The following is a 24,656-nucleotide window of genomic DNA, read 5'->3' as shown; positions in this document are numbered from 1 at the left end:
ATTTTACTTTTTACCTCTCATGCATAAAGGTGTAATTATTTATCTTTCCCTCAAGTTTTTTGTACTGCTTTCAATTACATATGCATGCAATATAAAGCACTATGGAATGCCTAATCATAAGTATAATAATTACAATAATATAATAAATAAACATTTAATGCCTAATAAAATGTCATGTGTTATATATAGTACATAAATATATGTAGCACTCCGTTCTTAATAGAAATGTTTAGTTGTCCTTTGGATATCACATTTGGAAGACACACTATAAAATTTGCTTAATATCTAACTTGATATTTTGATATATATATGTATAGGCATTATCAGTTCTCCAACATTCACTGATGTCCTTCAAGCAACCAAAGATGAAGTGCATGTTAAAGTTTTACTTCATATATTCTTTACAATTCTTAATCAGAGAGGTAAGATTTAAATCTGTTTCTACTAAATTAAGATGAAAGTACACATGCTTAACTCCACTGTTCTAAATTGTTTGTCCTTTATTAACAACTTACTTGTTTGATATTTCTGAGATCTAGAGATTGAGGTTAACATGTTAAATTTGATTTCTAGGAATACTTGAATCAAGAATGTATTCCCATCGGATATTCTAGCCTTGTGTCTCATCTGCACTACCACGAACCTGCAAACTTTGTTTTAGTAAGCTTGCTGAAGAAAGGCATATTTCATAAGTTGTGCACTCCAACCAACATAAATGGTAAGCAAATATTCCTTTACCAAACTTTTACTCATTAAATTGTGTTCATAAACACACACACAGACCACACGTGTTTACATATATCCAGGTATTCCCCAGAATACATCCACTTTGGATGGTGTGATATTCTAACTGCATTCTCTCTTAATATATTTTAAACATTTTTCTTATTTTTATATTATTAAATATGTTTATCAAAATATTATTAATATACACATAATATATTTATAAAGTACTATAAGTATCCTTGTTACCATTTAATGTACTTTAAATTAAAAAACAAATTCTTAAAATAATAAATATTATTATTCTAGAATCACAAGACATTTTAATATATATATACACATATCAGTTGAAATAAATTGCAATAATAGATGTAAAATCACTCATTTGTCCTTTTTGTACCTGGTCATTAATATGAAAAAACAGGCCTTTTGGGGATCTCCTCACATTTAGATCCTAATCATTAGCTCTAACATAGTAAAACATAAACACTTCAAAGTCAAATATAAACTGTAGAAATATATTGGCATCACAATGCTGTCCTCTTAAATGATACCTCCTTTTTAAAAATCATAAACTACTTTTCTCTATAACATAATGAAATTTAATTTTCTATAGAGAGAAATAAAGTGATATGATCCAAATTCAAATGAACCTAAATATATATGTAATTAATGCCCCATTGTGCATTTTATTTTTAGTAAATTACCAACTCTTAAAAATAACATTAAAAATAATGAAACTATTATATACTATTACCTTAGAACTAAACATAAAGCCTTTAACCCATTATTAACCTATATTTTTTCATGAAAGATCATAGAAAGTAGTATCACTAAATTTTACTTATTTTATAAATATGGTGAGTTACGTATCATAATGTTACAGGGATTAAAAAATAATGTAAACAAAATTTGCCTAAATGCTACTAGTATAAACACATAAAGTCAAGGTGGTTTTTGTTTGCTTGTTTCCTTGAAGTCTAGAAGCTTCACTCTTAATGCTCTGCATTTCCCTACTAGTGTGTCAGCTGTGGCTTGTTTCCAAGCTCTCACATGAGTGGATATCTGTGTGGGCACAGCACTGTGCTAAATACTGTGGCTGATTAAAAATCCAGAGTCACACATAGGTTTTCCCTTGAGATTTAGTACCTAAAATACTGGAAGAAATACCAGGAGCATGTCAACAGGAGTAGCTGTGAGATTAGTTTTTGGACCGTAATGTTGCCAAAGACAGAGTGAAGGGTATGGGTTGATATGTGGCCTTGAAAGGCAGATAAAGAATTTGGAAAGCTGCGCAAGGGCCTTCATTCCTTAGTAGGTTTTGAAGAGAGGTGGAAAAAAATGAATGAAGCAAATCAGCAAAAAGAAGATTTGAACCCCATGATGGAATCCGGAGCCATGCCAGAGCTAAAGACCATGTGGCAAAGTGGCAGTTTTTTTTTTTTTTTTTCTTTTGGTTCCTTCAGCTTAAAGCGGATCCAAGGATACCAGAGTCTATGTCAGTAGGATGCCACCTACTTTGCATTATTATAGTGATATCGTGATTTATTTAAAAGTTCACTCAACATCGGAAAGTGGCTTTAGGGAAAGTGGCTTTAGAAAAAGAGGGGAAGGGAGGGAACAGATGAGGGAGAGAAACATCAGTGAGATACACCTATAGTTGTCTCTCGTATGCCCCCACCTGGGGACCTGGCCCACAACCCAGGGATGTGCCCTGACTGAGAACTGAAACAGTGACCTTCAGGTTCACAGGTTGGTGCTTGACCCACAGTCTCACAACAGCCAGGACTTAAGTTTAGATGTTAAGAACTGACTCAGTATATTTCTTTCTTTTTTTAGTATATTTCTAAAATGTTGAATTTTGTTCTCTAAAGTTTGGAAAATTAAATGCTTTATTTTAAACAGGCCAAAAGAGATTTTCTGAAGATGTGATGGAGACCTTAGTGGTGGTGTTAGCAAATCTTTTTGGAAGACGGCATCTTCCTCCCTGTGTGAACAAATTAAAAAAAAATACTTCTCGTTCAATGGTAAGAAAAAAATATATACCATAACCTTGCAATTTTACTTAAAATCTTTCCATTAGAACATGCAGTATAGCCATATTTCCCCCAAAACAAAGTTTTGCTGTCATTTACTAGCATTATTTCTTCATCGTGCCTCAATCAGTTCTTGGTTATATACAGTGACTTCTCAGATGCAGAAAAAGGTCGAGGTCTTTTTAAAAATGGAGAACTTGCCCTGGCTGCTGTGGTTCAGTTGGTTGGAGATTCAACCATAAACCGAAAGGCTGTGGGTTCAGTTCCCAGTCAGGGCACATGTCTGGATTGAGGGTTCAGTCCCTGACTGAGATGCATAACAAGAGACAGCCAGTCAATGCTTCTCTCTTACAGTGATGGTTCTCTTCCTCCCTTTCCCTCTCTCTAAGATCAATAAGTATGTCCTCAGGTGACAATTAAAAAAAAAGTAGAAAACTTTATTTCTATTAGAGATTTTTAGCAAGTGAGTAACATAGGATTTTTTTATTACATTGAAGATGTCTCAATCATTACATATAATGGTGAAATAATGGCCATAGTAACACTTAACCTTGAAATAAGAAGAAATAAACGCCCAATTTAACAGCCATTTGAAATTATGGGAATTTCACTCATGGCCAAATCACAAGAGACAAAAGTACCATATAATTATGGGAAAGGTAAGCACAGTGAATATGACCTACCATACAGTAATATAAAGCCAGAGGGATTCCTGGACCTCTTCCCATCTCTGCTACTTGGCACATAGGTGGCATTAAGCAAAATTTTTTATCCAGGCCTATTACTTACCTGTCAGCTGGAAATCATAGTAGTACCTATTTCAAAAGATTGCTATAAGGATTAAATTAATTAATATATGCAAAGTGCTTACAACAGTGCTTGGTAGTTAGGAAACATCCAATAAGTGTTAGCTGTTATTTTAGCGGTTATTTTCATTTTCAGAAGAAATGACTGGCTACTGAAAAAGCAAAAAGGACTGACAGGAAAATGATAACAATTAATGACAGTTTAGTAAGGTCTTCAAATACAAAAGAGATATAATGAAAATTTTAGTTCTTTCATATGCTAAAGTTGAAAAAAAAGTAAAATAATCCTTCTGACGGTAAAAAAAATGAATATTAACAAGATGCTGTAGTTGTTAGGATGGCAAATATTGCAATTGATAGTTATGTTGACAGGACTGCAAATAGATATGTCCTTCAAAATATTCTTTAATGTAGTATTGTTACTTCTTTGAAATTATAAGAATGATATAATCAAATTATATCATTGCATAAATTAATTATATAAAATATTCTTTTATTAGTTTTTTTAGGCAGTTATAACAAAGAACCACCAACTGTCTTAAACAACAGAAATTTACTGTCTCTGTTTTGAAGGCTGACGTCTAGGCAGGGTTGGGTACCTCCGAAGACTGAGGGATAAACATGTTCCACATCTCTCTCGTGGCTTCTGGGTGTTCTCTGGCATTCCTTGGCTTAGAGATGCATCACCCCGATCTCCGCCTTCATGTTCACAAGGCATTCTCTTTGTATACATGTCTCTCTGTCTAAATTCCCCCTTTTTATGAGAATACTGATCACATTGAGTTAGGGGTTCATCCTGTTCCAGTACAGCCCTCATCTCAACTAGTTATATCTGCAATAACCTGATTTCCTAATGAGCTGAACCTTGGGATTTCAACCTGAAGTTTTTCCAGGGACATACTTCAAAGTATAACGTTTGATAATTATTTATAATTGAACACTGGATGCCACCCATATACCCAATAAAAAGAGGATGGTTAGAAGAACTTTAACAAGCCTGTATGTGGCAATACTATGTAGTCACTAAAGTTCATCTTTTCAAGCAATGGGCCGATTCCACCTTTTCAATTCCGTGACATGGGCCTGTACTCCAGATGCAATGATGAGCATAAACAGAAGACAGAAAAGAAACTGCGCACTGCAACACAATTTGTATAAACAAGACTAGGAGGAAATATTATATACCCAAATCTCTAAAACATATATTCCTGGGTGGTAGGATCACAAAAACTAAGTGATTTTAGTTGTTGTATTTATACTTTAAAAATTATTTATTTATTTATTCCTCTATCTTTAGAGGGGAAGGAGAGAGGGAGAGAAACATCAATGTATGATTGCCTTTCGTGCTTCCGCTGCTGGGAACTGGCCTGCAGGGAACCGGCCTGCAACCCAGACATGTGCCCTGACTGGGAATTGAACTGCAATCCTCTGGTTCGCAGGCCTGTGCTCAATCCATTGAGCTACACCAGCCAGGGCTATATTTTTATAAATAATAGAATTTATACTTAAAAATATTTTTTTCATCCAGAGTTTTAAATATATTATGACCATCTGTCTCACAGACTTCATTAGTCCTCTGGCTTTAAAATATCATTACAGTAGTTGGACTCATTGTTCCTAGGTAATCCTAGATGATCTTCCCCGGGAATTCGCTGAAGTGGTAAAGGAACACAACAGCATAATTCAAAAGAACTTTGGTTCCTTCCTCCTAACGATTTCTAAGTTGGCCGACATGACAAAAGAATCCCAGCTACCTCTCTCAGAAATTGGTAAGACTGTGAATGTACCTAAACAGAATGCAAAGTTAATAATAGAAAATGTAAATACTTTTGATAAAACTAAACTTTAAAAAATAAGGACAAAACGATTGCAAAAAGAATACACAGGAAACTATTATAATTCTTCAGATCTATGCTGTGGAAATTATATACTGAAAACATTATTTGGAATTAGCCAAGCCAACATAGATTTGATTTAACACTAAATACTTAAGATATTTCTATATTTTTCTGGTGTTATTATAAGCTAACAGACCATCAAATGGTCTAAATTTTTTATAAAATATTTCCTTTCCTATTGATGCTATTCTTCAGTAGTTATTGGTGCTCTTAACTAGTTAACCTTTCAAGTCTGAATAACTATGAAAATATAAGAAAAAGAATATTGGCTTATTTATTAGTGGTCATCAGTGTGTTCTACTTCCTTGAATACTATGGGGGCCATTAAAGAAATTAAGTCTTTGCACATGTCTTTGAGGGAAAGACAGAATACATGAAAAAGAATATAAAATATTTTTTTAAAATCGGTAACGTGTGCCAGATGAAGCAAAGGGGCTGGAAGTAGAGAATACACTCAGTGCTCCAAAATAGGAAGACAGAAGGATTGAGAGGTGGAAGGAAGGTGGCAGAATTCTGTTTTCCAAAAGAAGAAAAGAGAAAAAGAATTGAGCAGTAAGTGCTGATTTGGGTTATTCACACTTCTGGGTAAAGTGTTGTATTGGAATGTAGAAGACTTACGAAGGACAAAGACAAAATGGTCAGTTTTCTCAGCCATGGGATGAGGAAATCAGTTATGCCTCAACTTCATGGAAAAGAATGTAAGTGCTCCCAGGCAGTTTCCTACACTTGGGACTTGATGGTGTGAATACAATTATTTTACTTTTCTGCCTTTTCTCTGAGATGTTTACTGTGTTAGGCAGAATGATGGTCTCTCCTCAACATGTCTAGATCCTAATCCTGAGAACCTGAAAATATGTTATGTAGTAAAAGGAGAGCTAAGATTGCAGATTGAATTAAATTTTCTAATCAGCTACCTTAAAATGGGGAGATTATACTGGATTACCAGTATATTTGTGTGCCTGGATGTAATCATAAGAGTGTTTTTCAGTAAAAGAGAGAAGCAGAAAAATCAGAGTTAGGAAGATGCGCTGTTGGCAAGATTTTACCAATCATCACTGGCTCTCAAGATGCAAGGGCCACAAGCCAAGGACTGTGTAGCAGCCTCCAGAAGCTGGAAAAAGCAAGGAAATAGATTCTCCACTAGAGCCTCCAGAGATCAAACAAGCTCTCATTATACCTTGGTTTTAGCTTAGTGATATTCATTTCAGACTTCTAATTTATAGAACTGTAAAATAATAAATATGGGTTGTGTTAAATCATGAATTTTGTGGTAATTTGCTACATCAATATTAGGAAATTAATATAATTTCTAAGAAATGACATGCAAATTAATAGTGACAAATGCAGGCATAATTTTTTCTAAGTTTTTGAAAAAAGTTGAGGTGAAATTTATATAATATATAATTCTATAATTTCTAAGTACTGTATACAATTCAGTAGCATTTGGTACAGTAAAATGTACAACCACCACCTCTAATTAAAACAAATAATGTCAGATAATTGTAACTGTTAAAAATGCAGGGTTACTTATTAATTAATCATAGTCATAAATTTAATTTTGGGCACTTAAAGGTCAGACATTAAACCTTTGTATTTGTCTCCTATACTTGGGATCAACTGAAAAATTGACAAGGGAGTAATATGAATAAAGCTGAATCAGACACATGGTTTCCATTTTCAGTCAAAGGTGTTTCACAAAGCATAGCCTTGAGAGAAGGAAGCTGCACTTTCCTGGCTCCGAAATGAAGCAACAATGTAATTCTCTCTTATACCTCTCTTTCGTAATTCTCTCTAAGATACCATGCATAACATAAATAATAATAGAATGTATCTTCTTAGTCATCAGGTGACCTTAAGCAGAGATTGAAGATAAATAGAAACAAAAAAAACAGACAGAATGACTGACAGAGGCAGACGCAGAGAAGTGTGTATAGGAAAGGCAGAGATACCTTGAGGAATAGATACGCAGAATGACACACAGGAAGAGAGAGAGACAGAGACAGAGATTGAAAGAGAAAAAGGGAAATAGAAAGAAACAAACACATGGACAGAAAGGCAGAAGAGCAGCAGACCTATAGAGAGAGATTAATAAAGAGAGATAAAGAGGGTGAAACAGAAAATAGAGAGACAACAAAGAAAGGTGAAGAAGAACAAACATGACAAAGGCAAAGAACAACAGAAGAGAGACAGTGAGTTAAAGAGAAACAATGAGACAGAAGAAAGAGTGGTGTTGTCACAGAAGGAAGTCAGAGAAAGACGAAATAGAGAAAGGAAGGCAGAAAAGAAGATAATAAATGATAGATCGATTGATCGATCGATTGGTAGATAGATAGGGAACCATTTGAGATGGACATGACAACAGCTCCTTTTCTCAAACTCACCAGTCAGGCCTGAGGTGACATGGTTGATCTCTACAAGACCTAGAAATGTTCTTTTATTATTTTTGCATCCTGATAAATGAAGTAGGAATTTCTTTCCCTTTGTTGGAATGTGAATAATAGAGTTAGTGTAAGAAAGTGAGCATGATGTCAATTTTAACTCTGTTATGAGAAATTGTACAGTTTTTGTAGCTCCATAGAATCTTGAGAGATATTAAATGATAGTGAAATTCATTCTAAAGGACAGGTGGATGGTGCTGGTATTTGATCTGGAGTCCTCAGACCCACTAGGGTCCAATGAAGAGTGTTTTATACTTTGTCAGTAGTGTGTATCTGATAAATTTCTGAGTGGATAGACATGAAGTTACCCAACTGTACCAAGTGATAACTTCAAATAATAGAACCGCTAGCAGATGCCAGAATGTTTTTAGTTTACGAAGAAAGTTTTCTCAGTGATCATCTGGCATTACAGTTTTTTATTTTTTTTCTCTTAAATATTTTCATCAAAAGAAAGTTTAATAATTTGCTTAGTAGTAATGGTATAAACCAATATGATTTGTTTTAAATCATTTGTGTTTAATAGGAGAACAGTTTTCAATCATTTTCTTATTTGATTTTCTACTGGATTTCTTATTAGACTTTTCAGGTGAAGAATGTGAGGACTCTGAACTGGTCTCTCATTTAATGCCTGGAACGGAGCACAGAACTGCTGTTTCCCCATTTGCTTGCCTGTCCAACATAACCGATCAAGATTTATTTCGTATTAGTGTGGTAAAGGATGTATGTAAATTTTACTGTGACGTTTTCTTTTATCCTATTTATCATTTAAGAGAAATAATTCTATGTGATTATAATACTAGCTCAGTGTCCAGTAAAACAAAGCCATTGTATTCTCATTCCAGAATACTTTTTTTTGCTGAAGTGAAAAACAATCCTTTCTCTTTTTTTACTACGTAAGTAGTTTTAAAAATAGACACTGAATTAGATAATGAAAAGAATGTTGTCTCAGTTAATCGTCATGTAGGAATTATGTTGTCGTACTCATGTGAGTCACTATAGCCACTCCAGGTGGAAACCAGAGACCCACAACATTAGTCTTACCTGCTAGAAATGAGGAATCTTGGGAGCTGTCTCAGACAATTGAGCTCAATATACACATCAACGTGAAATAGACTGATAGATACAGAGAACAGACTGATGGTTGCCAGAAGGAATGGAGGTTGAGGGACTGGATGAAAAAGGGGAAGGGATTGAGAAGTACAAATGGGTAGTTACAAAATGGCCATGGGGTTGTAAAGTACAGCGTAGGAAATGTAGTCAATAATATTATAATAACTCTGTATGGTGCCAGGTGGATATAAGAAATATTGGGGGGAGCACTTTGTAAAGTGTATGATTGTCTAACCACTATGCTATACACCTGACACTAATACAAAATAATATAGAGTGTAAACTGTAATTGAAAAGTAATAAAAAGTTTAAAAAAATGGAATAAAAGAACATCGGAGAGTCCCTGCTATAAACCATTCGAGGACCGTTTTGTTTGTTTGACCTCTGTGATCCTTGCACATAAAACTGGGGAGTGGAAACTCAGTAAGCACATATCAAGCACCTCCTGACACAAGAGCTACTTTGTTCCCTGCCCCACGAGACTGGCAGTAGTGAGACTACCGGTCCTACCTGGACCCCTGACAGCTTCTCCACAGAAGCTCCATAGAAGCTCCATGCTGATGGGAATAAATTCCAGGGACTGTAATTGGCCAAAATCAGGCACTTATATCCCCTCCAAAAAAAATAGATGTGTATGGGGAAAAAAGAACAAGCACTATTACTACTATGTGTAGCTGAAACCATATAAGTTTGGAAGCTTATACAAATATCTTCTCAGGAGAAATAATTTATTTCTAAAATTGAGTATATTTCTGAGATTATAAAAATGACTATGTCTCTTCAAACTCTGAATAAATTAGATATATCATTTTTGTGAGTTCAAAAATAGTTTTAATATTTTGGATAATGATGATTTTATTAGGTCATTTATATTAAAGTTTGGAGGACCTTAATAGAGTTAATATTTGATGATACTTCATTAAAATATATTGGGTTGTTGTTTTAGTTAGCTAGATGTCATGAACCACAATAATCAAAGTTCGTAATAGGTTGAGGCACCACTCAAAAGGAAATGCTAACGATCTGAAACCTCTGCATTCCTCAGGCTATGTTCCAAACAATTTATGTGGATGTTACAAAAGTTCCTTTCTTTTACATGACTAAGTATGATATAAACGGAAGGAAGTCTCCACTGAATGGTTATGTAATGAATTTCTACAAAAACCGTTCCCTGTCGGCGCTCACTTGGGATAACTGGTATGGATTTTTCTATTTTAACATTCTTTTTGTTGTTGTTGTTAAATATTTATTTATTTTTAGAGAGAGGGGACAGGAAGGAGAAAGAGAGGGAGAGAAACATCAATGTGTGGTTGCCTCTCATGTGTCCCACACTGGGGACCTGGCCTGCAACCCAGGCATGTGCCCTGGCTGGGAATCGGACTAGCCACCCTTTGCTTCACAGGCCCGCGCTCAATCCACTGAGCTACACCAGCCAGGGCTATTTTAACATTGTTTGTAGAGGTATATGCACTTGCATAATTCATGTTTCTTGTGCTGTGACATTATAACTTATGAGGATGATTGTAAGATGCAAAAATTTAAGAAGAGTCATAAAGATGCATTTTACTTGGAACTACTTTTAAATGCTATTTACTATTTTTTATTTATTGAGGGGATGTTCACATAACATAAAGTTAACCATATGAAAGTGAACAATTGGACATTTGGTACATTCATAATGTTATGCAACAATCATCTACCTAGCTGCTAAACTTCTTCCTTTTCCTAAGGGTAAAATCTGTACTCATTAAACAGTAGCTCCCTTTCCTCTCTTCCCCCATCCTCTGCCAACAATCGGTCTGCTCTCTGTCTCCTTGGACTTCCCTCATCTGAATATTTAAAATAAACGAAGTCATATGTGACCTTCTATGTCTAACTTCTTTCATTATAACATTTTAAAGTTGTAGCATTGTCAGTATTTCACTGCTTTTTATAGCTAAATAATATTTCTTTGTATGTATATACACACTATGTTTATGTAGGTGATGGGCATTTGGGTTGCTTCCACTTTTGGCTATTGTGAACGGTACTGCTATGAACATGAACGGACCTGTATTTATTTGAGTACTAGTTTTTAATTCTTTCGGGTACACTTTTGGAAGTACAATTGCTGGATCATATAATAACTCTATATCAAAATTTTTGAAAAACCATTGAAATATTTTCCATAGCTATTGAACCATTTTATATTACCACTAGCAATATACAAGTTTTTCATTTTCTCCATAATCTCACCACATTAGCTATTTTGATTAAAAAAAATTATAGACATTGTAATGGGTGTGAAGTGATATTTGTATATCTCATTGTGGTTTTGACTTGCATTTCCATATACACTGATGATATTGAACATCTTCCCATATCATAAAAAGATCTATATGTTCTTTGTCGAAATGTCTATTCAAGTGTTGTTTTCATTTATAATTGTGTTGTTTTTCTTTTTGTTCTTGAGTTGTAGTTGTTCATATATTTTGGATAATAGACCCTTATCAGATATATGATTTATAAACATTTTCTACTTTTCTTTATTTTTTTATTTCCTTGATAACACCCTTTAATATGCAAAAGTGCAATCTATTTTTTTTTCTGTTGTTCATGCTTTTGGTGTCATAGCTAAGAATCCATTCACAAATCCAAGCTCATGAAGATATATCCCTATGTTTTTGTCTATGAATGTTATAGTTTTGGCTCTTATATTTAGGTGGTTAATTCATTTGCAAATACATTTTCTTATATAGTATGTATTAAGGTCCAATTTTATTCATTTGCAAGTAAATATACAATTGTCCCAGCACCATTTTTTGAATTCTTTCCCTACTGAATGGTCTTCATACCTGGTCAAAAAGTCAATTGGCCATAGATATGTGGGTTTGTTTCTGAACTCTTAGTTCTATTCTGATAGACTACAGGTCTATCCATATGCCAGTACTGAACTGTCTTGATTACTATAGCTTTTGTATACAGAAGTGTGAGTCTATAAATTTTGTTCTTTGTATTCAATATTGTGTTGGCTATTCAAGGTGTTTTACAATTCCACATGTATTTGAAGATTGTTTTTTCCACTTCTAAAATGAAAGATGTGTAAATTTTGCCCTGGTTGGTGTGGCTCAGTGGACTGAGTGCTGGCCTGTGAACCAAAAAGGCACTGGTTCATTTCCCAGTCAGGGCAAATGCCTGGGTTGTGGACAAGGTCCCCAGTAAGGGGTGTGTGAAAGGCAACCACAAATGGATGTTTCTCTCCCTTCTCTTTCTCCTTCCCATCCCCTCTTCTTAAAAAGAAATAAGTAAAATCTTTAAAAAAAAAGACTGAAAATTTTGATAGGGGTTGCAATGAGTCTTTAGTACACTTTACATAATATTGTCATATTAACAATAATAAGTCTTTCAATCCATAAACATAAGATGTCTCTTCATTTTTTAGGTATTTAATTTCTCTCAGCAATGTTATAGTTTTCAGTGTGTAAGTCTTTAACCTCTTTGGTTAAATTAATTTCTAGGTATTTAATTTGGGGGATGCTATTATAATTGGATTTTTTCCCTTAATATCTTTGTCAGAGTAACTTGCTTATTTATAGAAACACAACTGAATTTTTAGCATTGATCTTGTATTCTACAGCATCACAAACTTTGTTTATTAGGTCTAATAGTTATTTTGTAGATTCTTCAGGATTTGCTATGTATGGGATCATATCATTTATGAATAAAGAGAGTTTTACTTTGCCAATTTTGATTATTTTTCTTCTTCTTACCTAATTGCTGTGGCTAGTACTTCCAGTGAAATTCTGAATGGTAAGGGTAAAATCAGACATCTTTGTTTTGTTTCTGATTTTCAAAAAAATCTTCAGTCTTTTAAAATTGTTAACTGTGAGATTTTCCAAAAATGTTCTTTATACTGTTGAGGAAGTTCCCTTGTATTTTTGGTTTTGCTGAGTGTTTTTATTATGAAAGGATTTTTTCAAGTGCTTATTCTACAATAACTGAGGTGATCATGTGACTTTGTTTCCTTTATTGTATTAATGTGGTATATTATATTAATTAACTTTTTATTCTTTTTAAAAATATTTTATTTATTTATCTTTTAGAGGGAAAGGGAAGGAGAGAAGGATAGAAATATCAATGTATGGTTGCCTCTAATGTGTTTCCTGCTGGGAACTAGCCTGCAACCCAGGCATGTGCCCTGACTGGGAATCAAACTGTGATTCTTTGGTTCGCAGACCTGCGCTCAATCCACTGAGCCACGCCAGCCAGGGCTTATATTAATTAATTTTTTATTTTTATTAAATTGTATTATTATTTTTTTATTGTTGTTCTATCAAAGTGGTCCCAATTTTCCCCTGTTGCTGCCTCCTGCCCCACCCACACCCACCCCTGCTCCCACAGTCACTCTCTACTCTGTTGTCCATGTCCATAGGTTATTTATACCTGTTCTTTGATTAGATCCTTCCTCTTCTTTCTCCCAATACTCTCCCCTTCTTCCCCTCTAGTTGCTATCAGTCTGTTTCTTGTCTCCATGCCTCTGGTTCTATTTTGCTTGCTTATTTGTTTTGTTCACTAGGTTCCACTTATAGGTGAGATCATACGGTATTTGTCCTTCACCACCTGGCTTATTTCACTTAACATAATACTCTCCAGTTCCATCCATGGTGTCACAAAAGGTAGAAGCTCATTCTTTCTTTCTGCTTTGTAGTATTCCATTGTGTAAATGTACCACAGTTTTTTTATCCATTCATTTACTGATGGGCACGTAGGTTGCTTCCAGCACTTGGTTATTGTGAATTGTACTGCTGTGAACATTGGGGTGCATAGGTTCTTTTGAATTGGTGTTTCAGGGTTTTTAGGGTATAATCCCAGCAGTGGAATTGCTGGGTCAAAAGGCAGTTTCATTTTAAGATTTCTGAGGAAATTCCATACTGTTTTCCATAGTGGCTACACCAGTCTTCAATCCCACCTACAGTGCATTATGGTCCCCTTTTCTCCACATCTTTGACAGCACTTGTTTACTGATTTGTTAATAATAGCCATTCTGACCAGTGTGAGGTGGTATCTCCTTGTGGTTTTAATCTGCATCTCTCTGATAGCTAGTGATGTTGAGCATCCTTTCATATGTCTCTGGGCCCTCTATAGGTCCTCCTTGGAGAAGTGTCTGTTTAGGTCCTTTGCTGTTTTTTAGTTGGATTGTTTGTCTTTCTGTTGTTTATTCATATGTGTTATTTATATATTTTGGAGATCAAACTGTTATCCAGAGTATTATTGGCAAATATGTTTTCCCTTATGGTTGATTCCCTTTTCATATTGGTGACATTTTATTTAGCCATGCAGAAGCTTTTTAATTTGATGCAGTCTCCTTTGTTTATTCTTTCCTTTATTTCCCTTGCCCTAGAGGATATATTTGCAAAAATATTGTTCTGTGGGATATGTGGAATTTTACTGCCTATATTATCCTCTAGGATTTTTGTGGTGGCACAGCTTATGGTTAAGTCTTTTATCCATTTTTGAGTTTGTTCTGGTGCACAGTGTAAGTTTGTGGTCTAGTTTCACTTTTTTTTTTTGTATGTACTTGTCCAGATATCCCAACACCATTTATTGAAGAGGCTATTTTTAATTTATTTTATGTTTCTGCCCTCTTTTGTCTAATATTAATTGACCATAGAGACATGGGTTTATTTCTGGGTTCCTATTCTGTTCCCTTGATCTATGTCTCTGTTCTTATGCCGGTATCAGACAGACTGTTTTGCTTATAGTGTCCTTGTAATATAGTTTGATATCAGGAACTGTGATCCCTCCTACTTTGTTCTTCTTTCTAAAGATTGTTGAGGCTCTTAGGCCATTTTTGGTTCCATATAAATTTTTGAAATACTTATTCTAAATCTGTGAAGTATGTCATTGGTATTTTAATAGGGATTGCATTGAATCTGTAGATTGCTTTGGGTAGTATGGACATTAGTTGATTTTTCTTATGTTGAGTTTTTTGCCTTCCTGGGATAAATTTCACAAAGTCATGATGTATAATCTTTTAAGTATGCTGCTGCTTTCAGTTCGCTGGTATTTTGTTGAGAATCTTTGCATCTGTATTCATAAGGGATATTGGTCTGTAGCTTTCTTATAATGTTGTTTGGTTTTGGTATCAAGGTCATATAGGCTCATAAAATGAGTTAGAAGGTTGGTGTTAATTCTTTTTTAAATGGTAGAATTCACCAGCAAAGCCAAGTTTTATTAGATTTTTCTACATATTTTAAAAGTTTTGGTAATTTGTATATTCCTAGAAATGTGTCCATTTAACATAGATTATCTAATTTTTGGTGCAGAGTCAGTTGTTCATAGTACTCTCATATAATTTAGTTTTTCCTATAGCATAGGTAGTAATGTTGCCATGTTCATTCCTGCTTTTATTTATTTGAATCTTTCTTTTTCTTCTTTGTTGGGCTAGCTAAAGGCTTATCGATTTTGTTGATACTTTCTGAGAATCTATATTTGTTTCATTGATCCTCTTTATTATTTTTGTATTCTCTGTTGCATTTATTACCACAATGATCTTTTTCATTTCCTTTCCTCTGGTAACTTAGGTTTTAGATCACTTTTCTTTTCCTGGTTCCTTAAGGTGTAAAATTAGGTTGTCGATTTGAGGTCCTTTATATTTTTCAGCATGGGTATTAACACATAAATTTTCTGAGCACTGTTTTCTTTGTATTCCCTAAGTTTTGGTGTCTTGTGCTTTTACTGTCATTTGTTTCATTTGCTTTCTAATTTTCCGGTGATTTCCTCTTTGATCCATGGTTTGTGTGCTGTTTAATTTCCATATATTTGTTAATTTTTCAGTCTTCCCTCTTTTAATGGTTTGTGACATCATTTCACTGTGGTATGAAAAGACACTTTGTCTAACTTCAACATTTTTAAATATACTGAAAATCATTTTGTCTAAACTATGGGCACTTCTGGCAAATGCTTGATATATGCACATGACAAGAATGTATGTTGTTGAATGTAGTCATCTAACTATGTCTGTTAGGTCTAGTTGGCTTCTTGTGTTAAGTCATTTATTTCCTTATTGCTCTTCTCTCTAGATATTCTATCCATTATTGCAAGCGGGGTATTAAAGTATTCTACTGTTATTTTAATCCAGTCAGTTTCTCCCTTTAATCCTGTCAATGTTTGTTGCATATATTTAGGGGCTCTGTTGTTTGGGATCTATACGTTTATAATTGTTTTTGTGTTCTAGATCAATTGATCCTTTCATCAATATATAATGTATTTCTTGTCTCATGTAACAGTGTTTGACCTGAAGTCTATTTCCCTGATATTAGGAGAAGCCATCCCAGCTCTCTTTTGTTTATTATTTTTATAAAATACCTTTTTCATCCTTTCACTTTCCATATCTTTGTGTTTTGGGTTGCAAAGTAAGTTTCTCACTGACAGTATATGGTTACATGATGTCTATATTTTAGATTTATATAATCTAAATATAAATAATTCAATTTATTTACACTTAAAGTAATTACTGATGAAGAAGGACACTTGCTTTTGCCATTTTGGGCACCGACCTTCTCCTGGGGCCCCTCCCTCCCTCCTTCCAGCACCATGCAGGTATCATAGGATGTTGTCTTCAAGATTATCCCTGAACTGTCTGGAGGTTGGGGACAGGGCAAGTAAGATGTCACAAAGCTTTTCTATCTTTTCTAAACTTTTTCACTATTTGAATCAAACGTTTGACTATTTTCCAAAGTTCTGACAAAGTTGATTCTGACAGTTTTTGCTTCTATACATATTTTTGATGTTTCTGTGGAAGGATTTGTCCTTGGAGCTGCCTATACTACATTTTCAGTGACATCCCAGGACTTTTGTATGTACTTGCATCTCTCTGATTTTCAGCACTGTTTTTGCTGTGACTTACTTAAATTTGATAATAATAATGTACTACTACATAAAAGAACTACAAGTCATAATTTTTTTGATAAATGATTAGCCTCTTTACTAGTTTAGTCAATTTGGGACTAAAATAAGCATAGTGAAGAACTGCAAAGGACACACACACTTCTCTGCACTCTCTCCATATCTGTTTCTATTTTGTTTGGGAGAAGTCAGCAGTTAGGTGGTAATTTACTTCATTACTGTAGACTGATAACACACCAGAAACAAATTTGTTTTAAATGTTACTTTGTCTTTTCTTCTGTAGGTTAAATATGGGAGATGCTTATCATTTACTCAAGGATTTTGCACTTACTGTTCGAGCCATTAGGTATAGTAAGCAATTTTGCATTTAAAGATCTTATAACCAGCTAAACATCATAAAGTATAAATTTCGATGATAATAATTAAAACACTTAATCTCTTACAGGATTTCACTGAGTGAATTATGTGACGATGAAGATGACAATGTTGTGTTAGCATTTAAACAACTGAGTAAAGCATTCATTCAAATCTTGGGGAAAAAAGACTGAATGTTAAACTTTACCCAAGTACTGTGCTCCTGAAAAACAGAGACAGTCAAGAAATTTTCTTGCTCTTCTGTGTTTCAGGAAATGGTTTACTGCAAGAACCACCCTTTCTAAAATGATTTAGCTTAGACTTTCAAATGACCCCCTTGTTTACCTGTGACAATCTTCAACATAACCACCCAAATCCCCATTCTTTGACTCATTAAATGTTTAGCTAAATTGTCTTCTCCTGCTGACAAACATACCTGCTTACTTGACTTTAGTCTGCCCTTTGGGAAGGCTTCTCCCCTCCCCACAGGCCCTGAACCTTAATCTGCCCTTCCGTCTCTCCTGAAAATGGCCTGGAGGCATTCTCAGATCAAGTTCTCTGATAACTGTCTCAGATCGACTGTGCCAAGGAAGGTCAACCAAAAGACATTCCCAGATTACTTGTCCAGTCACACCACACATCATGCCATTCCCTCATACCTGATTCTTTCTAGCCTGGTTTCCTTATCCCTAGAAATTAAAATTCTTTTCTGGCTGACCTTAGAGACTACTGAAGGTCAGCAGCAGACTCTGACCTCTGAAGACTCAGAGGCAGAATGCTTTTCTTATTTCATTGGCCTTTACCTATTGCAATAGGCCTTTTTACTTATTACAATAGTTTTTTCAAATAAAGTCTCTCGTTAAGTTTGGATTTGTGTTTGATTTGATATTCATTCAGTACCAATGAAATAAAATGGATAACCTAGCTAAAGTATAGATTTCACAATGTATTGACCGACTTATCAAGAGATGTCCTAGCCTTCCCTGACCAGTGTGGCTCAGTTTGTTGGGCATTGTCCTACAAAGCAAATGATCACCAGTCAAATTCCTGGTCAGGGCCTGTGTTTAGATTATGGGTTTGGTGCCCAGTTGGGCATATAGGAGAGGCAACGGATCAGCTGATTGATGTTTTTCTCTCCCATTGCTATTTTTCTCTGTCTCTTTCTCCTTCCCTTCACCAATCTCTGAAAAAAAATTTTTAAAGATATGTCCAAGTGAGAAATTTTTAATTTAAATATTAAAAATCTCATCAAGAATTCTAACAATATTTTTCCAAGAATTTTAGCATGTAAAGTAGCTATGCTAAATGTCTCTAACAATTACTCTGTTCAGCTTGAAATGTGACAATTTTTTTAAAGATAGGAACCAAATCCAATACAGGAAGGCAGGGGCCCCTCTGAAGCATTGTGGGTATACAGGTGTACAATGCATCATCTGTATATTGTTTTGTGTGTTGACCAAATGTCCTTCTGTCACCCTCTTCTACTTTCCCCCACCCTCCTTCCCCTCTGGTAATCACCATACTGTTGTCTGAGTCTGTAGATTTTATTTATTTATTTGTTCTCCATAATCTCTTCTATTTTATCACCCAGCTCTCCAAGCCCCTCCCCGCTAACAGCTGTCAGTCTATTTTTTGTATCTACGAGTCAGTTTCTATTTTGTTTTTTTTTGTTTATTTTGTTCATTAGATTCTACATATAAGTTAAATCATATGGCATTTGTTTTTCTCTGACTGGCTTATTTTTACTTAGCATAATAATCTCCATGTCCATTCATACTATTGCAAAAGGTGACATTTCCTTTTTTAATAAAAAATGGCCAGGTAGTATTGATTATGTAAATGTCCCACAGTGTTTTAATTCACTAATCTGCTGATGGGCACTTGGGCTGCTTCCAAACTTTGGCTATTGTAAATAATGCTGCAGTGAACATAGGGGTGCGTGTATTCTTTCAAATCAGTGTTGCAGGTCATTTCAGATATATTCCCAGAAGTGGAATTGCTAGGTCATAAGGCAATTCTATTTTTAAGTTTTTGAGGAAACTCTATACTGCTTTCCACAGTGGCTCCACCAATCTGCATTCCAACCAAGAGTGCATGAGGGTTCCCTTTTTTCCTCATCCCCCCAATACTGGTTGTTTGTTGATTTGTTGATGATAGCTATTCTGACAGGCATGAGGTGATAGCTCATTGTGTTTTTTTAAAAATCCTCACCCAAGGATGTGCTTATTGATTTTAGACAGAGGGAAAAAGGGGGAGAGAGAGAGGGAGGGAAACATAGATATGTGAGAGAAACATCATTCGGTTGCCTTTCTGAACTGAACCTGAAACCAGGCATCTGCCTTGACTGGGAATTGAACCCATGGCCCTTTAGTTTACAGAAAAAACTCCAACCAGCTAGGGGTCATTGTGGTTTTAATTTGCATTTCTGTGGCGATTAGTGACACAGAGCATCTTTTCATATGTCCATTGGCTTCCTGTATATCCTCTTTGAGAGTGTCTATTCAGGTCCTTTGCCTGTTTTTTAATTGGATTGTTTGTTTTTGTGATGTTGAGTTTTGTACATTCTTTATAAATTTTGGATACTAATCTTTATTAAATGTATCATTGGTGAATATGTTCTCCCATTTAGTGAGTTCTTTTTCTTTTTGATGATGGTTTCCTTTGCTGTGCAATAAATTTCTAGTTTGATATGGTGCCATCTGTTTATTTTTCCTTTTTCTCTTGTCCAAGAAGACATATCAGAAAAAAATAGTGCTAACAGAAATGTCCAGAATTTTACTACCTATATTTTTTGTAGGACTTTTATGGTTTTGAGTCTTAAATTGAAATCTTTAACACATTTTGAATTTATTCTGTGTATGGCGTAAGAAGGTGGTTGGTCTAATTTCACTTTTCTGCACATAATTGTCCAATTTTCTCAACACCATTTATTAAATAGGCTATCTTCTACCCTGTTGTGCGTTCTTGCATTCTTTGTTGAGTATTAATTGACTATCAAGGCATGAGTTTATTTCTGGGCTTTCTATTCTGTTCCATCGTTCTATATGCTTTTATGCCAGTAGGAGGCTGTCTTAATGCCTATGGCCTTGTAGTATAATTTGACATCAGGTAGAGCGATTCTTCCAACTTTGTAAATATGTTCCCACTTTCTTCATGCAACTTCACTAATCACTGCTTCCTGTGATCTTGGTTTTTGTGTTTCCCCTTGCTTATGTTGGGAGCCCTTTGTTGTGGGTTCATCTATCCACATCTCTGCTTTTTTTCCTTTAAATATATTTTTTATTTTATTTATTATGCCATTACATTTGTTCTATTTCCCCCCTTCATTCCCCTCCACCCTGCACACCCCTCCCCCACCGTCCCCCCTTTAGTTCATGAACACGTGTCGCAAGTTCTTTAGATTCTATATTTCCCCTACTATTCTTACCCTCCCCTATCTATTTTCTCCCCACCATCTATGCTACTTATTTTCTGTACCTTCTCCTCCTCCCACTCCCCTGTTGCTAACCCTCCATGTGATCTTCATTTCTATGGTTCACTTCTGATCTAGCTGTCCCCCTTAATTTGCTTTTGTTTTAGGTGTGTTTCTTAATAACTGTGAGTTTGCTGTCCTTTCACTGTTCATCTTTTTTATCTTCTTTTTCTTAGGTAAGTCCCTTTAACATTTCCTACAATAAGGGCTTAGTGATGATGAACTCCTTGAATTTGATCTTATCTGAGAAGCACTTTATCTGTCCTTCCATTCTAAATGAAAGCTTTGCTGGATAGATCAATCTTGGTTGTAGGTCTTTGGTTTTCATGACTTGGAATACTTCTTTCCAGCCCCTTCTTGCCTGTAAGGTCTCTTTTGAGAAATCCACTGACAGTCTGATGGGCACTCCTTTGTAGGTGACTGTCCCCTTATCTCTTGCTGCATCTAGGATTCTCTCCTTCATTTTTATCTTGGCTAATGTAATTATGATGTACCTTGGTGTGTTCCTTCTTGGGTCCACCTTCTTTGGGACTCTCTGAGCTTCCTGGATTTCCTGGAAGTCTATTTCCTTTGGCAGATTGGGGAAGTTCTCCTTTATTATTTGTTCAAATAAGGTTTCCACTCATGACTGTTCCTCTTCCCCTTCTGGTACTCCTATAATTTGGATGTTGGAGTGTTTAAAGATGTCCTGGAGGTTCCTAAGCCTCTCTTCATTTTTTAAATTCTTTTTTCTTCTTATTTTTCTGTTTGGTCATTTTCTTCCCTTCTGGTCTGCTCCCTTGATTTGAGTCCCAGTTTCCTTTCCATTACTATTGATTTCCTATGCATTTCCCTTCATTTCAATTAGTTTAGCCTTCATATGTTCTTCTAATTTGTGACTAAAATCAACCAGTTCTGTGAGCATCCTGATCACCAGTGTTTTGAACTGTGCATCTGAAAGTTCGGCTATTTCTTCATCGCTTAGATTTATTGGCTCTGGGGCTCTGAGTTGTTCTTGAGCCATGTTTTGATCTGTTTGTGCCTGTTACTCTGCTTTTGTTGTAGGGTAGATTATGGCATTAAGCCAGAATCTTTCCAAAAGTTGACCTCAGTGAGTTGGGTTTTTTTTTCTTGCAGCTTCTAATATATTGAATGTTGAGACACACAAAGGGATCAGGCTCTACTGATGGCGCAAACCATATAATAACTTTCAAAAGACTTGGATGCTGATACTAAGAAGTGAAAACAGCTTGTCCTGGCCAGTGTGGCTTAATTGGTTGGAACCTCATCCCACAGACCAAATGTTTGTGAAGTAAATTACTGGTCAGGGCACATACCCAAGTTGCAGGTGTGATCCCCTGTTGGGGCACATAGGAGAAGGGTTAGATCAGTGTTTGCTCTCACATCTCTCTCCTTTTTCCTCTCCTTCTCTTTCTCTTTTTCTCTCTCTCTGTTCCCCCCTTCTTCCCTCCTTTTCTGTCTTTCTCCAAACAGCAATGAAAAACTGTCCTTGGGTAAGGATTAAAAAAAAAGAAGTGAAAACAAAAGTGATGGGCAAGTAGTTGTTTAGCCACGAACATTAAAAAATATTAGCTAGAGCCCTGGCTGGTGTAGCTCAGTGGACTGGGTACGGGCTGCAAACCAAAGTGTCGCCAATTCAATTCCCGGTCTAGGCACATGCCTGGGTTGTGGGCCAGGTCCCCAGTACAGGGTGTGTGAGAAGCAACCACACATTGATGTTTCTCTCTTTCTCTTCCCCTCTCTCTACAAATGAATAAATAAAATCTTTAAAAAATAAAATAAAAAATATTAGCTAGAGATAAATTGCCTTTACCAGACCGGCTGCCAAACACACGCACACACACACACACACCCATTTTTACATCTAGTGTCTTTCACAGCTAAGTCTGATGAGCATGTACTTGACTGAATTTTGCTGTATTATATCTTTATTTTCTTTTAAAGGTGGCTTTACATGTTCATTTTAGCTATATGGCATTTGTGCAAGAGTTTTAAATGTTCCTCTAAGAGACCTGGCCACACGCTGTGCTTTTGTTTGTTTTCCAAGCACGCTAAGGACGGCCACAAACAGAGTCTTGGTTGTAGGGAGTCTGTGTTTCACATGTAAATAAAATCTAATTCAATGCATTATTTTATTTTTTTATTATGCCATTATACACAATTTAATAAGTCATTGATTTAGATAATAAGTAAAAATTCAATCTCACATAAATGTATCAATATTTTTTTGGCTTAGAATAATTTTAAAGACAGAAGAGGAAATATGATTATATAGTTTGTTATCATGCTGCTAACAATGCAAACTCATGACGGAAGTCTCTAGGTGACGTGCCTGCAAAGCAGGGTGCACAGCCCTCCGAAGCCGCCCCTTGCTTCAGTAGTCTTCAGCATCTCCGGCGCAGATGGCAAGCAGAGCTCTCTCATAGTGCCCTGAGGCAAAATTCTGGAAAAAATGTATTTAAAGTACTGTGTCACAATATTTCTGAAAAACATGTAATTCCTCTGAACTACAGTATGAAACACTCATGGGCCATTAGCTTTCCAAAATTATTTACTTTCTTCATCTAAAGATTTAATATGTCCTGAGAATTATTCCTGGTGGAAGTTGTTGTAAAATAATACCATGGTCAATAGAAAGGGGTTCATATAAGATTAATTGAACCCTAGTGTGTATTTATAAAAAGAATAACTTGAAGTAGAATAAAATCTTCTTCTCAAGTGTAGAAAAGGGTGTTCTAATATTATTGCTATAAATTTTCAGTGTCTGGAGGGCAAATTGATAATATGCCTTAACATGACTTCTAAATTTTTACATTTATTCATTAATTCTACTTCAAGAAATATATCCTAAGGAAGTAATGATCAATTATTGATGAGCATGAAGATTTACGCTACAATGTACACCATTATATTATGTATTATAGTAAAAAAATAAAAAGCAATCTATAATAAAGAGGAATAATTTATATACTTTATACAATAAAAAACTTTTAAGTAGTAAAACATATTAATATTTACATACATTTTTAAAAAAACAAAAAGCTCCTAAAGCAAATTTTATTACTGGTTATCTGTAGTAAAAACCTAGGGTAATTTTTATCTTCCTTTTTTATAACCTTCTATAGTTTCTAAGTTTTTCAAAACAATAATAATAATAAACAGATGGAACCCTAAAACTTGTTTTTGTTAAGAATCAGCCATCATATTGACCTTCTCTTATACAATGTTATGTAATTATAATTTGCTGCTTTAAATCCACATAGTAAAGTTGCATTAATATGTAAATACCAGTAGATTTTAATGTGGCTGTGATTATTTGCAGTAAGTGTATTAGAATTATTTTATTTATTTAGAAAATAGCATAACATCCATTTCACAGTGAGAAATGTATATCATCACTAAAAGTTCAGGATTTTGAAGGTGATATGAGGAGAGTTTTATCAAAGACACAGAATAGGATTTCTCTTAACTGGTCCATCAGCTCTTCCTTTTAAAAACCACTTTGGCTACTCGAGGACCTACAAGGTCTTCTGGTTTTTGTGGTCTCTGGGTTTGAGTTATCACGTTGAATCTGGATCATTCTTTCATTTAAGAAGCCATTCATGCAATTGAAAATTTCAGTGGAAACCAATGGAAACAAGGTAGGAATGTGTGAAATAAAATTTAAAATATATTTAAGGCCCTGTGTTTGGTTTAATGTTCTGCTGATGCCATCTTGAAATTCTTTATAATTTTTTTTGTAAAGGATGAAGCATTTTCATTTTCCGTTGAGTGCCAAAACCTGCATAGATGGTTTTACGCATTCCGATCATTCTTTGCTAGGTGTTATCAAAACCCAGCGTGAAGTTTAGACATATCAGAGTGTAAAACTGGCTTGTTACTTCTGAATCAGTGCTTCTTTGCCCTTCAAGTACTAAAGGGATAGGCATGTA

At 35.1% G+C, this 24,656-nt stretch overlaps 2 protein-coding genes across 5 annotated transcripts in view; one reads left to right on the top strand and one right to left on the bottom strand.

The window, feature by feature from the left end:
• Positions 1-19,766, top strand: part of LOC119054885 (probable ATP-dependent RNA helicase DDX60) — an 80,899-nt gene extending 61,133 nt beyond the window's left edge. For 3 of the 4 annotated variants that reach the window (XM_037152923.2, XM_037152921.2, XM_053658652.1), the window contains 8 exons: positions 318-422; positions 574-718; positions 2,629-2,750; positions 5,187-5,334; positions 8,479-8,621; positions 10,057-10,208; positions 17,182-17,244; positions 17,344-19,766. In XM_037152923.2, the coding sequence (XP_037008818.2) occupies positions 318-422; positions 574-718; positions 2,629-2,750; positions 5,187-5,334; positions 8,479-8,621; positions 10,057-10,208; positions 17,182-17,244; positions 17,344-17,446 (981 nt within the window). In that variant the 3' untranslated portion in view covers positions 17,447-19,766. Of the gene's footprint in view, positions 1-317; positions 423-573; positions 719-2,628; positions 2,751-5,186; positions 5,335-7,144; positions 7,219-8,478; positions 8,622-10,056; positions 10,209-17,181; positions 17,245-17,343 lie in introns of those variants that run through there. The other variant, XM_053658653.1, reaches the window with a different exon arrangement.
• Positions 19,767-22,878: 3,112 nt separating this feature from the next.
• The window catches only part of ANXA10 (annexin A10), a 68,514-nt gene continuing 66,736 nt past the window's right edge, over positions 22,879-24,656 (bottom strand). The window contains exon 12 of the mRNA XM_037132756.2: positions 22,879-23,167. Coding sequence (XP_036988651.1) covers positions 23,099-23,167 — 69 coding nt within the window. The 3' untranslated portion in view covers positions 22,879-23,098. The remainder of the gene's footprint in view (positions 23,168-24,656) is intronic.

Source organism: Artibeus jamaicensis, unplaced genomic scaffold (assembly GCF_021234435.1).
Source record: "Artibeus jamaicensis isolate MK-2021 breed Jamaican fruit bat unplaced genomic scaffold, CSHL_Jam_final scaffold_537, whole genome shotgun sequence".
Taxonomy (NCBI): Eukaryota; Metazoa; Chordata; class Mammalia; order Chiroptera; family Phyllostomidae; genus Artibeus; species Artibeus jamaicensis.
This window is presented reverse-complemented; position numbering and strand designations above follow the sequence as displayed.